This window comes from Arvicanthis niloticus, chromosome 1 (assembly GCF_011762505.2).
Source record: "Arvicanthis niloticus isolate mArvNil1 chromosome 1, mArvNil1.pat.X, whole genome shotgun sequence".
Taxonomy (NCBI): Eukaryota; Metazoa; Chordata; class Mammalia; order Rodentia; family Muridae; genus Arvicanthis; species Arvicanthis niloticus.
Window position 1 is genome coordinate 16,715,929 of NC_047658.1, and position 16,762 is coordinate 16,732,690.

General features: G+C 39.6%; 1 protein-coding gene across 7 annotated transcripts; it reads left to right on the forward strand.

Annotated features, from left to right (window-relative positions):
• The first annotated feature begins 229 nt into the window (after positions 1 to 229).
• Positions 230 to 16,523, forward strand: LOC117710490 (uncharacterized). Of its 7 annotated transcripts, none has more exons than XM_034505336.2 (5): positions 628 to 786; positions 1,647 to 1,677; positions 13,396 to 13,522; positions 13,721 to 13,781; positions 14,096 to 16,523. In XM_034505336.2, exons 2-5 carry the CDS (start codon positions 1,660 to 1,662, stop codon positions 16,494 to 16,496), a joined length of 2,607 nt encoding a protein of 868 aa, XP_034361227.1. In that variant the 5' UTR covers positions 628 to 786; positions 1,647 to 1,659; the 3' UTR covers positions 16,497 to 16,523. The 7 variants fall into 7 exon arrangements, with proteins under 7 accessions (XP_034361217.1, XP_034361227.1, XP_034361238.1 ...); XM_034505347.2 differs by having other exon boundaries at positions 652 to 786; positions 1,647 to 1,862; positions 13,388 to 13,522; XM_034505355.2 differs by having other exon boundaries at positions 652 to 786; positions 1,647 to 1,862.
• Positions 16,524 to 16,762: the final 239 nt, after the last annotated feature.

Below are 16,762 nucleotides of genomic sequence, written 5' to 3' on the forward strand. Positions count from 1 at the left end.
CATCAGGGATGGCACTACTCGCTTACATAACGTTCACCGTGGCGCGATTCCGCGCCGTTCTCATGGCTCCGCACTGCGGGGCCACAGCACACTGCACTCGGGTCCACTCCGTACCTCTCCCCCAGAGGCAAAGCAGAACACTGAGCATCTCCTGCAGGGAAGACCCGCCTCCTATCTGTGCTTCTGAGGGAACCGCATGTCCCGATGCCCTGATTGGCTAAAGAGGCGTGAGTGACAGAAGTTCCCTTTGGTGGAAAGGAGAGCTAAAAGGATAGGGAGAGCCACAATCCTTTCCAGTCCTTTTAGTTCCGCTAAAGGATGCAGAACTGGTGCAGATGCAGGGAGATTTGCATTTAAGCAGTATTGTGTAGTGAGCAGTGCACACGAGCGACCCTGTTCTCTGAAGCAAGGAGTGCCTACTAACTGCAAGAAGACAGCCAAGCCAGCTCTGGGAGGAAGAAACACGTTCTGTGTAAATGTATATCTCACTGGAGCTCGCTCATGCCCGCACGTAGGGCAGAAGGCAGAGCTGGAAGTGACTAGCTGTACTGGTCCCTTCAGCCATTTGCAGCCTACGGTTGCTGTCATTCAAACATTGCTAGCCAATCAGAGCTTCCAAGTAGGCAGTCCAGTCGAGTGCCAGCGGGAGGCGGGATTTCTTGGCCGCCATGCTACCTGCTAGTCTCTAAGGCTGAGGTAGTGGCTTTGGAGACGCTGCTCTGTATGGATAGCAGCGCTGTGGCAAATTATGAGAAGAGCGCGGGTGTGCCTGGAAGTCGCGTTATGGTGAGCAAGGGACCCTTGTCCCCAGATGGGGTGGATCCGATGTGGTGGATCCTCACGGGGTTGGGGCAGGGCTAGCAGTACTGGGACCAGGATTCCCCCTCCCTAACCCGTCCCCACCTCCGCCCCGGCGGCCCTGGTACTTGATAAGCTCTGTCCAGCACAAGGAATGCTTCAATGTTGGTGATGTCACTTGCCTGTGTGCGAGCACTGGTAGTGGTGTTGGCATGGCACCTGAAAGCAGCACATTGCTAACATTAAGACCCTCTAGGTTTTCTGTGTTATGTTCTAGAAGTTCTGAATGGTGCAGGTTATATTTAGATTCAGGTCCCACTTAGTAAAATTTTATTCATTTTTACCCTTTTACAATCTTTTGGGAGAGCATTCTCTTTGTTTTAAATACATATTTGTTCATTGCGGGCTGGCAAGTGTGCCAGTGTGCATGTGGAAGTCAGAGGACAACTTGTGTGAATAGGTTCCCCCACTGTGTTGGCCCAGGGTTTGAATTCAGGGCAGCAGTCTTGGAGATAGTTACCTTTACTGGGTCTTTCCAGCCCCTATCCTATTTTAACTTTTTTTGAAGGTTTATTTCTGTTTTATGTGTATGAATATGTGCTTGTATGTGTGCATATACCACATGCATGTGCAGGCCAGAACAGGATTTGGATCTCCAAGAACAGGAGTTTTAGATGCTTTTCAGATGCCATGTGTGTGCTAGAAACTAAATTTGGGTTCTATTTAAGAGTGGTTTTAACCACTAGGACATCTCTTTAGCACCCTAATTATTAATTTAAGGATTATTTATGTTTTGTATATGTATGTGTCTCTCAGTATAAACGCTACATGTATGCAATTCCCCACAGAGGCCCGAAGAGGATGTTGGAGGCCTTGAAGGTAATGTTAAAAGCTGTCATCAGCCACTGAAGTGAGTGCTGGGAACCAAACTCAGGTTTTCCAAAATAGCACACTGAACTACTGAGCCATCTCTCCAGCCCTACATGTACTTCAAGGGACACTGAGTGACAAGTGTAAAGGTCTCCGGAGAGAAGTGTCCTTCATGTCCTCATCTGTCTGAATGCGTAAGCCCTAGCACTGAGCTTTTCTATCCTACACAGTTTTTTCTAGGTGGGACTGAATGGAACTACAGGAAAGTCTGAGAGCCTAGCTTGAATCCCCAATCCCCCCTGTGGCAGTTCCTCTCAACCTTTCTAATGCCAGCCTTTAATTCAGTTCCTCATGTTGTTGTGACTCACAACCATAAAATTATTTTTTTATTAATTTAATTTACATCCTGATCGAAACCTTCCTCCCTCTCTCCTCCCAATCCCATCCTTACAAATCCCTCCCCCATGACCTCCTCTTTTTCTCCAGAAAAGAGGAAGCCCTCTTTGGGTACTACACTGTGTTAGGGCATCTAGTCCCAGCAGAACTAAAGCACATCCTTTCCCACTGAGGCCCAACCAAGCAGTCCAGTTAGGGGAAGGAGATCCAGTGGCAGGCAACTGAGTCAAAGACAGCCCTCACTGTAATTGTTAGGAAACCCAGATCAATACCAAGCTGATCATCTTGTAGGGGGCATAGGTCCAGCCCCTGCATGCATTTTGGTTGGTGGTTCAATCTCTGTGGGCTCCTATGGCCCCTGGTTTTTTGGTTCTGTAGGTCTTCTCGTGGTGTCCCTGACCCTTCTGGCTTGCTCAATTCTATCCCTGACTCTTCCACAAGACTCCCCAAGCCCCTCCTGATGTTTGGCTATGGGTATCTGCATCTGTTTCAGTCTGCATGTGGCTCCTCTCTGCAAGCATAGCAGAGTATCACTAATAGTGTCAGGGTTTGGCTGTGTCCCATTTGGGGTGAGTCTCAAGTTGTGGTAGCCGTTGGTTGGTCGTTCCCTCAGACTCTGCTCCATCTTTATCCCTGCACATTTTGTAGGTAGGACAAACTGGGTTGAAGGTTTTGTGGATGGGTTGATGTCCACCTCCCTCCACTGGAAGTCCTGCCTAGGTACTTGAGGTGGCCACTTCAATTTCCATATTCCTCACTAGTAGGACCCTCAGTTAGGGTCACTCTCATACACTCACTGTGGCCTCCCCCTTCCCAGAGATGCCCTAGATCGATTTCCATTTCCTCTCCCAGCACTCTCCTGCCTACTTCCTGCTACATCTGGTCCTCATCCCCATTGCCCTCTTCACCTCCTCTCTCACCCAGTTCCCTCTCATTATCTACCTCCAATGACTGTACGATTTCCTCTTCATGTATTTTTCCTTGGGCCTTCCTTGTTATTTAGTTTCTTTGGTTCTGTGGATTGTAGTGTAGATATCCTGTACTTTTCAGCTAATGTCCAATTATAAGTGAATACATGTCTTCCTGGTTCCAGGTTACCTCACTCAGGATGATATTTTTCTAGTTTTATCCATTTGCCTGCAGTATTCATAATGCCTTTGCTTTTAATAGCTGAATAGTAGACATACTACATTTTTAAGTCTAATCTTCAGTTGAGGGGCATCTAGGTTGTTTCCAGTTTCTGGCTATTATAAATAAGCTGCTATGAGCATATTTAAGCAAGGGTCCTTGAGGTATAGTGAAGCAAATTTTGGGTATATTTCCAGGAATTAGATAGCTGGGCCTTGAAGTAGAACTATTCCCAATTTTCTGAGAAACTGCCAAATTGATTTCCAGAGTGGTAGTACAAGTCTGCACTCCGACCAGCAATGAAGGCATGCTCTCCTTGCTCCACATCCTTGCCAGCATCGTGCTGACACTTGAGTTTTTGATCTTAGCCATTCTGACTGGCTGTAAGATGGAATCTCAAAATCCTTTTGATTTGTATTTCTCTGGTGATTAAGGACATTGAACATCTGTTTAAGTGCTTCATGACCATTTGAGATTCCTCTGTCAAAAATTCTTTGTTTGGTTTTGTACCCTATTTTTAATTTGGTTCTTTGGTTTGGTGGTGTCTAATTGCTTGAGTTCTTTATATATTTTGAATATTAGGCCTCTGTTATGTGTAGGGTTGGCGAAGGTCTTTTCCTATTCTGTAGGCTGCTGTTTTATCCTATTGATGGTGTCTTTAGACTTACAAAAGCTGTCCGTTTCATGAGATCCCATTTATTAATTGTTGATCTTAGTGCCTGAGCTATTAGTATTCTGCTCTGGAATTTGTCTGCTGTGTTCAAGGAAGTTTCCTACTTTCTCTTCTATTAGATTTTTAGTGTATCTTGTTTTATGTTGAGGTCTTTGATCCACTTGAAGTTCAGTTTTATGCAGGATGGATTGTCTTGATTGGTGTTTCCATTGCTATGAAGAGACATCATGACCAAGGCAACTCTTATAAAAGAAAACATCTTATTGGGACTGATTTACAGTTTCTGAGGTTCCATCCATTATCATGGTAGGAAGCATGGCAGCATGCAGGTAGACATGGTGCAGGAGGAGCCTGGAGTTCTACATTTTGATCAAAGGCAGCCAGAAAAGGAGTCTCTTCTGCAGGCAGCCAGGAGGAGGCTTTCTTTTCACACTAGGTGGAGCTTGAGCATAAAGACCTCAGATCCCACCCCCACAATGACATACTTCCTCTATCAAGATCATACCTCATTCAATAAGGCCGCACTTCCTAATAGTGCCACTTAGTGGGACAAGCATATTCAAACCACCACATGAGTCTATTTGCATTCTTCTACATGCAGACATCTAATTAAACCACCACCATTTGTTGAAGATGCTTTCATTTTTCCAATGTAAGGTTTTGGCTTCTTTGTCAAATATCAAGCATTCATAGTTCATAGATATATGGGTCTATTTTGGGGTCTTTAATTCTTTTTCATCAATCAACCTGTTTTTGTTTATATGACTACCATGCAGTTTTTATTAATATTGCTGTGTAGTATGAAATCAGGGATGGTGATACCTCTAAAAGTTCTCTTATTGGACAGGATTGTTTTTAGCTATCCTGGGTTTTTAGTTTTTCCATATGAAGTTGAGAATTGCTCTTTTAAGGTCTGTGTGTAAGAATTGTATTGAAATTTTGATGGGAATTACATAGAATATGTAGATTACTTTTGCTATGTTAATTCTACAGATCCATGAACATGGGAGAGCTTTCCGTATTTGGATCTCTTTCTTAATTTCTTTTGTCAGAGACTTGAAGTTTTTCTCATACAGGTCTTTCACTTGCTTGGTTAAAGTTACCCCAAGATATTTTATATTATTGTTATTTCCATAATTTCTTTTTCTCCTTTGTATAGAGAAGGGCTACTCATTTTTTGAGTTAATTTTGCATCCAGCTACTTTGTTAACAGTGTGTTTATCAGCTGTAGAACTTCTCTGGTAGAATTTCTGGGGTCACTTATATATACTATCATATCATCTACAAATAGCAACATTTCACTTCTTCCTCTCCAGTTCGGTATCCCTTTGATTTCCTTTAGTTGTTTTATTGCTTCAGGTATAACTTCTAGTTCTATTTTGAATAAATAGGAACAGCCTTGTCCCTGATTTTAGTAGAATTGTTCTCAGTTTCTCTTCATTTAATTTGATGTTGGCTATTGACTTGCATATATTGCTTTTATTATGTTTAGGTATGCACCTTGTATCCCTGTTCTCTCCAAGACTTTTAGATATAGGTGTGTTAGATTTTGTCAAAGGTTTTTCAACATCTAATGAGATAGTCATGAGACTTTTTTTCTTTCAGTTTTTTTTTTTAATATAGTGGATTGATAGATTTTCGTATATTAAACTATCTCTGCATCCCTGGGATGAAGCCTACTTGATTATGGTGGATAATGTTTTTTATGTGTTCTTAGAATCAGTTTGCCATTGTTGAGTGTATTTCCATTAGTGTTTATACTAAAAATCAATCTGAAATTCTCTTTGTTGAGTTTTTATGTGGTTTAGGTATCAGGATGACTGTGGCCTCATCGGATGAGTTTGGCAATGTTTGTTCTCTTTCTATTTTATGAAATAGTTGAGGAGTATAGGTATTAGCTCTTTTCTGAAAGTTTGGTAGAATTCTGCACTAAAACTATCTGGCCCTAGACTTTTTGTGGTTGGGAGACTTTTAATGTCTACTTCTATTTCCTTAGGGGTAATAGGACTATTCAGATAGCTTATCTGTTCTTTATTTAACATTGGTAAGTGGTATCTGTCCAGAAAGTCATCCCTTTCCTTTAGATTTTCTTTGAGACCTTGTTTGGTGGTTCTAGAAGGGGAATGTAGCTACTCTTGTTCTCTTGACCAAAGACCAGTCCTCCTTTCATGACATCTGTCTAGAAAGTCATTTATTTCATTCAGATTTACTAATTTTGTGAAGTATATGTTTTCAAAGTAAGACCTAATAATTCTTTGGATTTCCTGTGCCTGTTGTGTCTCCCCTTTCATTTCTGATTTTGTTAGTTTAGATAGTGTCTGCCTTTTAGTTAGTTTGGCTAAGGCTTTGTGTATCTTATTGATTTTCTCAAATGGAACCACCTCTTGGTTTGATTGATTCTTTGTATTGTTCTTTTTGTTTCTAAATCATTGATTTTAGCCCTGAGTTTGGTTATTTCCTACCATCTACTCCTCATGTGTGTATTTGCATTTTTTCCCTAAGGCTTTAAGGTGTACTTTTTAAATTGGTAGTATGAGAACTTCCCCCCATATATATATATAACATATAGTATATAGTATAGTATATAGTATATAGTATATAGCATGTAGCATGTAGTATGTAGTATATAGTATATAATATATAATTAATATATAATATAATATATAATAATATATAATAAATACATAATATATAATATACAACATATAATACATAATAACATATAACATATAATATATAATACATAATACATAATAAATATACAATATTTACCATATAATATATAATATTATAATATATATAATATACAGTATATGGTATAGTATATAGTATATAGTATATAGTATATGGTAGTACAAATATATAAAATATATAATATATACTATATAACATATAGTATATATAATATATAATATATATAATTTAAAAAATTCTCTTTATATTTTGATCTCAGCCCTCTCCTAGTCCCACCCTTAAAAGTTCCTCCCCCTGTTACCTCTTTCCCTCAGAGAATGGGAACGCCCTCTTGGCTATTACACCAACCTGGGACATGTAGTCCCAGCAGGACTAGGACTTCCTTTCCTACTGAGGTGCAACTAGGCAATTCAGAAAGGAGCAAGGGATCCAATGGCAGGCAACAAAGACAGTCCCACTCCAGTTCATAGGGGACCCAGATGTTCTTGGTGTAGCTGTCCTTGGACGGGCAACCTTGGGCTGGACAGTGGAACTTAGCGAACAGTGCACTTCTCAGAGCAGCTCAACATGCTGGGGCGGGGTATGAGGGAGAGGGAGATCTATCTTGTAGGTTCCTGGTGCTGCAGTCAGCTTCAGTTTCTATTGTGGCTTTGACTAACTCCCCAAAAGGAACTTAAGTCACAAAGAGACTTGTTTCTTTTTCTCTCCTTCTCAGGTGTATTTGATGTTCCAAGATTCCCTAATGGGTACCAGTTTCATCTATTTAAATATCTACTTCTCTTGATTTCCTTATTACAGTTGCAAGAGGTCTGAGGTCACTTATATCCAGGTCTTCTTCCTTTTCTGCCTATTCTTTCTCTCACCCTCTGACCCTCTTGTCCTTGTGGTAATTAACTGAGTAGCCCTACAAGCTAAGGAGGTTCTTTGGGTCCCTATGTAAGGGCAAAGAAGTACTTGTCTTCTTTCTGTGGTCTTCCCGTACTCTCTAAGATTTCTAATTTTCCTCCCTCCTCTCCATTTTTTGCCTGCAAGACTGATGCTGAGACTCATCCTCAGGCTGCCCAAATTGTGTCAGTATCAGGGATGAAGAGTGGCTGACACTGTTTATCTGCAGTATTCTTCCCAGCCACACATTCATATCTGAACATTTAGTCATCCTTCTCTTTCTCCAAAATGGAATTCCAGCATCAAATCCTAGACAACTTATAGGAATTAGTAAAAGTAAAATTTCTCTTCAGAAAACACCCCAACAAAACAAAATTCAACAAATCCAACTCCAAATGGTTTTACAAATAGCCAATACCCTCTTGAAGTTTGATTACAGATTGCCTCTAACCCCAGGGCCACCAACTTGACTGTCCATCATAGGACAGGGAGCCCCCCGCCCAACCCAGCCTCACCCCAGTTCAGTAAGAAGGCAAACTGATTCCATTGCCCATTAATCCCACAGCTCTTCCCTCATACCCTTTAAAAAGTTCTTCATTCCTTTTTTAAAAAATAACTAAGAAGGCTAGAAATATTAGAAAGCCCAGATTACCATTTGTGGTGGTATACACCTTTAATCCCAGCACTCAAGAGACAAAGGCAGACATATCTGTGAGTTTGAGATCAGCCTGGACTACAAAGTAATTCCAGTACAGCCAGGACTGTTACATAGAGAAATCCTGTTTTGGAGGGAAAAAGAGAAAAGAAAAGAAAAAAGAAAAGTCCAAACCATTTAAGATTACTGGGCCCTAGCAGAGAGGACTGTGAACAGGGTGGGCAATACCCAGTCCTCTGATTCCTGCATATCAAGGCAGCTTTACTGTACTCTTACCAAGCTCTGCCTCCCCGACTTAAAGCATTTTTGTGACCTTGGTCATGCAGCCTAAAATTCTATTCCTCCACCTTACCACAAAGCATAAATTCCATACTGTGTAACTAGTAGACTGTGTGCTACTGTCTGATGCAAGACCTTTCCCACCTCCCTCCTCCAAAAAAAAAAAAAAAAAAAAAAAAAAAAAAAAAAAATTAAGAATGCACAACTTGCTGGATGTGGTGGCTCATACTTTTAGTTGCAGCACTCAGTAGGTAAAAGTAGGTAGATCTCTGTATGTTTGAGGCCAGCCTAGCACATGATGAATTTCAAGACCCTCAGTTGTACGTAGTAAGACCCTGTCAATTTTTCTAAATTTAAAGCAGTATTTGAGGGCCTTTTCTCTTGCTCTCCACTATTGGACTCTATGCCTTTTGACTCTATAACTCTCGAACATGTTATTGACACAGAATAATTCAGATAAGTGACAGGGGCTCACCTGTTTCTGGGGCGCTAGACATGTATTGAACATTGTTAAAGCCCTGTTAAGATCACTAGTCGTTTGATTAAGTTCTTTTGTGTTTGTATTGTGAACAATTTTGATGTTTGTTTTTCTGAAAAGGCAAAAGATTTGGGGGAATCTGTTCCCAGCTGTGCAGACTGTCTTGAGCAAAAGAACTTGCCAAACCTGCTGGACTACACTTAATGTCAAAATTAGTGCTTTAAAAACATCACAGATCTGAGTTCGAGGCCAGCCTGGTCTACATACAGAGTGAGTTCCAGGACAGCCAGGGCTACACAGAGAAACCCTGTCTCGAAAAACAAAACAAACAAAACAAAACAAAACAAAACATAAAAACAAAAACCAAAAAACCAAAAAACCATCACAGATGCTTCGAGAAACCTCGCTTTGACTATTGAAGAGGCAGAGTTAAACAATAATGGGAGTGTTTTAAACTGCTTTTTGTTGTTGTTTTGCTTTGCTTTTAAGACAGGGTCTCTAGCTCAGTCTTGACTCAAACTCCCTTTGTAGCTGACATCTTTGAACTTCTCATTCTTCTGTCTCTACCTTTCCAGTGCTGGAATTACAACTGTGTGTGACCATGCCTAATTTATATGGTGCTGGGTACTGAGGGCCCCTTTTATGTTAGACAAGCCTCTACCAACTGTGTTATTTCCCAGCCTTTTTTTGGTAGGCTTTTCCTCTCACAACCTTCAGTAAACTCTAGAATCTGTGTCTTGTTGATCTTGCAACTATTTCCTTTTAGGGCTTACTGGATGAACCCATCTGGTGGGCTATCAGAGGAACTGGTGTAACCGATGCTGCTAAAGAGACAATGCTGTGATTGTTTTCACCATGTCCTTTATTTGCATGAAAGGTTTGCTGTAATTGCTGCAAGTATTGCTCCTCTGCTTTTCTAAGCAGTCTCTTTAACTTGGTTGCTCAGTTCATTTGAGCAGTCTAGAGACACTCAGCTCAATAAAAGGCTTCTCCTGATGAAGGCTATAGAGACAGGGCTCACTGGTTAAGAGCACCAACTTCTCTTCCAGAGGACGTAGGTTCAATTCCCAGCACCCATGTGATGACTCAGAATTGTTTGTAACCCCAATTCCAGGTGGTTTGACACCCTCTCTTGACCTCCTTGGTCACCAGACATGTGGTACAAACATGTACATACAGGAAAAAATACTCATACATGTATGATTTTTTTTGAAAGGGCTTCTCTTTGAGTGGTCCTTTTCAATTTAGCAGTGTGAACTGAATTGGTAATAGAAGAAAAAGCTGCAGAAGTGGCCTAGCAGATGTTGATAACTGCACATAGGTAGACTGTGCTGTAAAAAGTGACAAGGTCTCCCACACCTTGTACCACAGAAGTGATGATGGAATTAGAGAGGACTGAGAACTGAGGCTAAAAAAGATCAAAGTCTGTATAGAGCCAGACTAGAGAAATATAGGCCCTGGACTCTGCCCAAGTTTAAAAGGGATATTATCTTAGTTTGCTTGCCATTGCTATGATAAAGACCACGACAAAAGCAAACGAAGGAGGAAAGGGTTTATTTCATCTTATGGCTTATATAGTCCATCTTGAAGTGAAGTCAGGACAAGGACACAAGGCAGGAATCTAGAAGCAGGATCTGCAGCAAAGACCGTAGAGGAACAGCGCTTATTAGCTTGCTTCCCATCCTTACCCTGCCTGCTTTTTTATATAACTTAGAACTGTCTGCCCAGGCCTGGCACTGTTCACAAATGAACTGAACCCTCAAACACCAATCATTAATCAGTAAAATGCCCTCACAGAGTTGTCTACAGACCAATCTGATGGTGACATTTTCTCCTTTGATTTTCTCTTCTTAAATGACTATCCTGTATTAAGTTGACAAAGATAGTTAACACACATGTCAAGTGAAGGGTCTCAAGACACACCTACCTGGCCTAGGTGGTATAACATTGGTTACCATTGAGGTATGAAGAAACCTGATACTGTGGCCCACCAGAAACCTGTAAAGTCAGCTATTACTAAGAGCTAAGGAATCCTAACTTTCTAGGCTTATAGAAACATAATTGTAGAGCTTATAGTTCTAATATTCTAGTCACCATCTTAAATTGGGTTATAACTCCCTATGAAGTCACAAAAACAGTCTGGGTGAAGGTAGTGTCAAATTGGGCAACAGTAAACCATTTCTTGAATATGTAGTGACCATAAATTCAGAATCAAACGTGTGATAAATCTAAGCTATTTCTGAGCAGCCTTGATCGTGAGCAGTGGGCTTTTTATATTATACATACCATCTTACTGCAAAATAGTAATTTTGCCTGAAACACTTCCCTTCAGAACTGAGATTATTGCATGCTATGAACAATAGTGTTTTATTATTCATTGAGTTTTCTGCTCTTATAACAGAATGTTTTAATTCTGGAAAACAAGGACCTTTAGTTTCTTACTATTGCTAAGCATGTAAGTAAAATTAGTGTGTCTGTGTCTTTTTATTATATAAGGGTATTTGATTAGACTTTTTATATTTTAAATTATGTGTAGTTTGGTAGGTATGTGCATGTTGCAATGTCCATGTAGAGGTCATAGGATAACTTGCAGAATACAATTATTCCCTTCTACCATGTGGATGGGTACCCAATAGTCACCATGTAAAGAGAAAGAATGAGGCAGAATGGCTTTTAATAGCTCTCTCTGTGACCTATGTGAAGTTTGTGAATGAGTGTGATGGGGGAATTTATCTAGATAGGTAGGGAAGAGGTGGGAAACATTTACATGTAGAAAGGAAGAACAGAGGGAGATGAGTAAAAAGGGAAGGTAGTAACAGAATTCTTAGGTGGAAGGGAGACTCAGAACAGTTAAGGAAGGTTGAGTTTGTGCTTGAATATGTCCAAAAGAAAAATTGTCAAGGGTGTCATTTAGGCCTGGATTTAAGGAAGACGGGCTAGTTAAGAGGCTTTATTAAGAAAACTATTTCTCCTGAAGCTACGGGTCTATGAAAGCCTAGATAGAAGGAAACTAGGACTTTAGGTCAACAAAGGAAATCTACTTTCAGGATGGTGTTTAATGTGGAATGGAGGAATCAGCTTTCATACTGCTGGCATGTGTACAGTAGCCAAGTTTCATTACAGGAGAAACTATGTTCTTTCTTTTTGAGAGTTGGTGTCAAGTTTAGGCCCATTGCTATTATAGTGTCACAGGGTGAGTGAAAAGGAATGGATGGCATGAGACCCATCCTGAATCCTAAGAGTTGACTGCCACTCCAAAGGGTATTCCTAGATTAGGGCAGTCCTCCTGTTTAGCTATAAGGGATTACAGACTGCGTAGGTTGGGGTACTCCACAAAGAAGAATGGATTTCTAGCTTGCAAAAGTAAAACCCAGTTTTACATTGGAGCCACCTGTCTTATACAGGTTGGCCTCAAATTCCTAAAAATACATGGCATCTTTTTAATTATTTTATTCTGATTTGACATTTTTCAGTGGAATTTCAAAAGTCATTCCATTATAATTAGGCCTGGAATAAACTGTTTTGGAAGCTTCTAAAAAATTTTTTTCTGGGTGTGGTCACATAAGATGTACTCAAATTCCATTTAAGAAGATGTGGCACGTGAAAGTTTCTATAAGAAAGACCAGTTAGACTTTCTCTTCCCTGCGTTAAGAGCCCAACCTGAGGAATGTCAGATAGTCCTTGGCAAAATTACAGATTCAACTTCCTCTCTCCAGATAAGAATATGCTTAGCAAGCCCCTGGGATTTATGGAATGTCTCTCTGTGCAAATGGGGTATTTCCAGAACCTTAAGCCACAATAAAACTTTACCCTCAGAAGAACCTCTTTCCAGTCTCCAAGGTTTATATAGAGCCCTTGATTAACCCTGAATAAAGGGTATGTACACAAGCCGTTTTATTGAATATCTTCTAAGAGAGCTGTAACATGAAAATCCTCAGAGGGGGACCAGGATGCTGCAGATATCACCCATTCTCAGCTCCCCTTCATCTTTCCAGCCTGGTGTACAGTGGCATCCAGACACCCTAAGGGAGGAAGCAGAACATGGAACTACAAGGAGGCGGACCTTCTAAACACTATAGTTTGTATTAGACTCAGAAGGATCACAGGAATTCAGAAAATGCCACAATACTTGCATAAATCATTTAGGCTAAGTGAATTAATCTTCTAGTTTATGTGTATGGAATCTGTGTTAGAACATATCATTCCCTTATGGCTTCAAAGCTTAAGCTTTTTTTATTAGGAATTTTTAAGTACCAGCAACAATGCTTTATAGATGATAGGATAATAGAATTTTTTTTTTTTTTTAAATGGAAGGGACTAGATATCATCTTAAAGAGACAAATTGGGGTGGCCCAGCAGTATATCCTACTCCCTGTGCCCAGGTATTAGTGGAGTCTCAACACTATTTGAGGTCTATCTGGGTCACCAGATAAAATGTTTGGAGACTACAGAATTCATCAATTTCTTATCAGTTGAATTTAGATGTATAGTGCCTTATATCTCATCATTTCTCTTGCGCGTATTTGTGGAGTGCTTTAGGATTTGGTTGCCTTTGAGGATGTGGATGTGAACTTCACTGAGGAAGAGTGGGCTTTGCTGGATTCTTCTCAGAAGCATCTATACAAAGATGTAATGCTGGAGATCTACAATAACCTTGCTTGTGTCGGTAAGATTATCATCATCCCTTCACTTATTCATTAGAGAACATGTATTTGGATTATCAATGTTCTACTGTGTCGTGGATGTGGAAAGAATAGAATTTGGTGAATAAATCAGACAGTTACAATGTACACTGAAACTATAAATGATAGTTTTTATGCAATATATAATAATTTTTCATGATGTACCTGAAATTCCTTTTTAGAAAACCAATGGGAAGACCAAAGCATGGAAGACGAGCACACAAATCCTAGGAGAAGTCAAAGGTAAGGTCCATGTAGAGGCAGAGATTCCATGAATTAATCTTAATATACTATGAAATTTAAAGAAAAAGAAATACGCAGAGATTTAAACTTAGTCATCTTTAGTTCATTTGGAAGCAATTCTAAGAAATGCATTTTAAGACAACTCTGTGGGAACCGTATCAGAAAATCACAAGTCCACTTGATTTCAAACCATTCACCTGTACCAGAATGCTTAAACTTTCTCTTATTTTGGAGTAGACCATATCCAAGTCTGACTAATAATCAAAACGTGAGTAAAACCACTATTGCTAATGTGTGTTTCATTGTTCTAACAGAATGTGTATTGAGAGACTGTATGAGAGTACCGAAGGTGGTGAATCTGGAGACATCTTCACCAAGACACCAAATCTGACAAACATCTTCCCTGGTACAAAAGTTGAGCTTGATGAAAGTGGCAGGATGCAATATAAATGTGAACAGACCTGGAAAACTTTGAATTCTGTTACAACTATTCAAACATATACGCAAAGCCCCAGTGTGAGTAGGCCTTATAACGTTTGCAGCACATCCATTGGTTTTCCTAGCTCACTTGGAAGACATCAAGAAACTCCTGTTGGAGACAAGCACTGTGAACAGAAGAAAAAAATTTGTCTTTCTGCTAAATCATTTTACACTCATGAAAGAAATGACAGTGCAGAAATTGATAATGAATACAACCCATTTGGTAGATCTCAGAGTTCTTTTGGTTCCCGTGAAAGTCATGGAAGAATTAATACAAGAAAAAGGTCCTATGAATGTAAAGTGTGTAGTAAATCTTTCATGTATCCTTCTTTACTTCAAAAACATGAAATAACTCATTCCAATGAAAAACCCTACGGATGCCTACAATGTGGTAAAGCTTTCAGAAATCTCAGTTCTCTTCAAAAACATAAAATAGCTCATACTGAGGAAAAGCCTTATAAATGTCATTATTGTAATAAAGTGTTCATCTGTCAAGGATCACTTCAGTCACATATAAGGGTCCATACTGGGGAAAAGCCTTACGAATGTAAACAGTGTGGTAAAGCCTTTAGAGTTAACAGTTCCTTTTGGCGCCATAAAAAAGTTCATACTGGGGAAAAGCCCTATGAATGTAAACAGTGTGGTAAGTGCTTCATTTACCCTTCTTTACTTCAAACACATGAAAGAACTCACAGTGCAGAAAAACCCTATAACTGTAAACAATGTGGTAAAGCCTTTAAATCTCACAGTTCCCTTCGTGTCCATGAAAGAAATCATACTGGGAAAAAGCCCTATGAATGTAAACAATGTGGCAGGTCCTTTATTTATCCCTGCTTACTCCAGATACATGAAAGAACTCACAGTGGTGTCAAACCCTATGGATGTAAACAGTGTGGGAAAGCGTTCAGACGCCTCAGTGACCTAAGAGTACATGAAAGAATTCATTCTGGAGAAAAACCTTATGAATGTAAACAATGCACTAAATCTTTTATTAATCGGTATTTACTTAAAATGCATCAAAAATCTCATACTGGTGAGAAACCCTATAAATGTAAGACGTGCAGTAAAGCCTTCATTTATCCCTCCTTACTGAAACTACATGAGAGATCTCACACTGGGGACAAACCCTATCCATGTAAACAGTGTGATAAAGCCTTCTTTTTCCCCTCTTTACTTAGAATACATGAAAGAACTCACACTGGGGAAAAACCCTATGCTTGTAAACAGTGTGGTGAAGCCTTCAAAAGTTACAATTCCCTTCAGAGACATAAAAGAATTCATACTGACATAAAGCCTTACCAATGCAAACACTGTAGCAAAAGCTTCGTATGTCAGAGATCCCTTCAGTTGCATAATAGAACTCATACTGGAGAAAAACCATATAAATGTGAACACTGTGGTAATTCCTTCAGATATCACAATTCCCTTCAAAGACATAAAAGAATTCATACTGGGAAAAATCTCTATGAATGTAAACAGTGTGATAGGTCCTTCATTTATCCATATTTACTCCAAATACATGATAGAACTCACTCTGGGGGAAAACCATATGATTGTAAACAGTGTGGAAAGTCCTATATTTATCCTTCCTTACTTCGAATACATGAAAGAACTCACAGTGCAGAAAAACCTTATAACTGTAAACAATGTGGTAAAGCCTTTAAATCTCACAGTTCCCTTCGTGTCCATGAAAGAAATCATACCGGGGAAAAGCCCTATGAATGTAAACAATGTGGCAGGTCCTTCATTTATCCCTGCTTACTCCAAACACATGAAAGAATTCACAGTGGTGTGAAACCCTACGAATGTAAACAGTGTGGGAAGGCCTTTAGAGGTCCCAGTTCCTTTCGCGTCCATAAAAAGCTTCACAGTGGGGAAAAGCCCTATGAATGTAAACAATGTGGTAAGTGCTTCATTTACCCATCCTTACTTCGAATGCATGAAAGAACTCATAGTAGTGAAAAACCCTATGGTTGTAAGCAATGTGCTAAAGCCTTTAAATCTCGTAGTTCCCTCCGAGAACACGAAAGAAACCACACTGAGGAAAAATCCTATCAGTGTCAACAGTGTGGTAAAATCTTCAGACGTTACAGTTCATTTCAAAACCATAAACAAATCCATGCTATGGAAAAACTCAATGAATGTAAACAATGTGGTAAGATCTTTATTTATCCTTCTTTGCTTCGGAGGCATGAAAGAATTCATATTTGTGGAAGAACCTATGTATGTAAATAATTTGATTAAAGCTTTACCGTATCACAATTCTTTTAGGAGAGAGAAATTTCATTTGTGTGTGTGGGGGGTAGATATGAATAATGTGATAAATTAATTTTACAGTCGTCTTCAACTTCGGGGAAAAATTCATATGTAACAGTTTGAGTGTACAGTGGAATAGCCTTCTGAAGTAACCATTCCCTTCAAATGTATGGAATAACTCATAATGGAAATAGAACCATGTTTCCTAAGACATTAAAAATTATTAATTTAGAAGGGAATCTGTG

Excerpts from the sequence above, each read along its gene's own strand:
- LOC117710490 (XM_034505326.2), top strand. The coding sequence starts at position 724 with ATGGATAGCAGCGCTGTGGCAAATTATGAGAAGAGCGCGGGTGTGCCT. Across the intron at positions 13,523-13,720 it reads CAATAACCTTGCTTGTGTCG|AAAACCAATGGGAAGACCAA; the intron begins GTAAGATTATCA and ends ATTCCTTTTTAG. Across the intron at positions 13,782-14,095 it reads AATCCTAGGAGAAGTCAAAG|AATGTGTATTGAGAGACTGT; the intron begins GTAAGGTCCATG and ends TTGTTCTAACAG.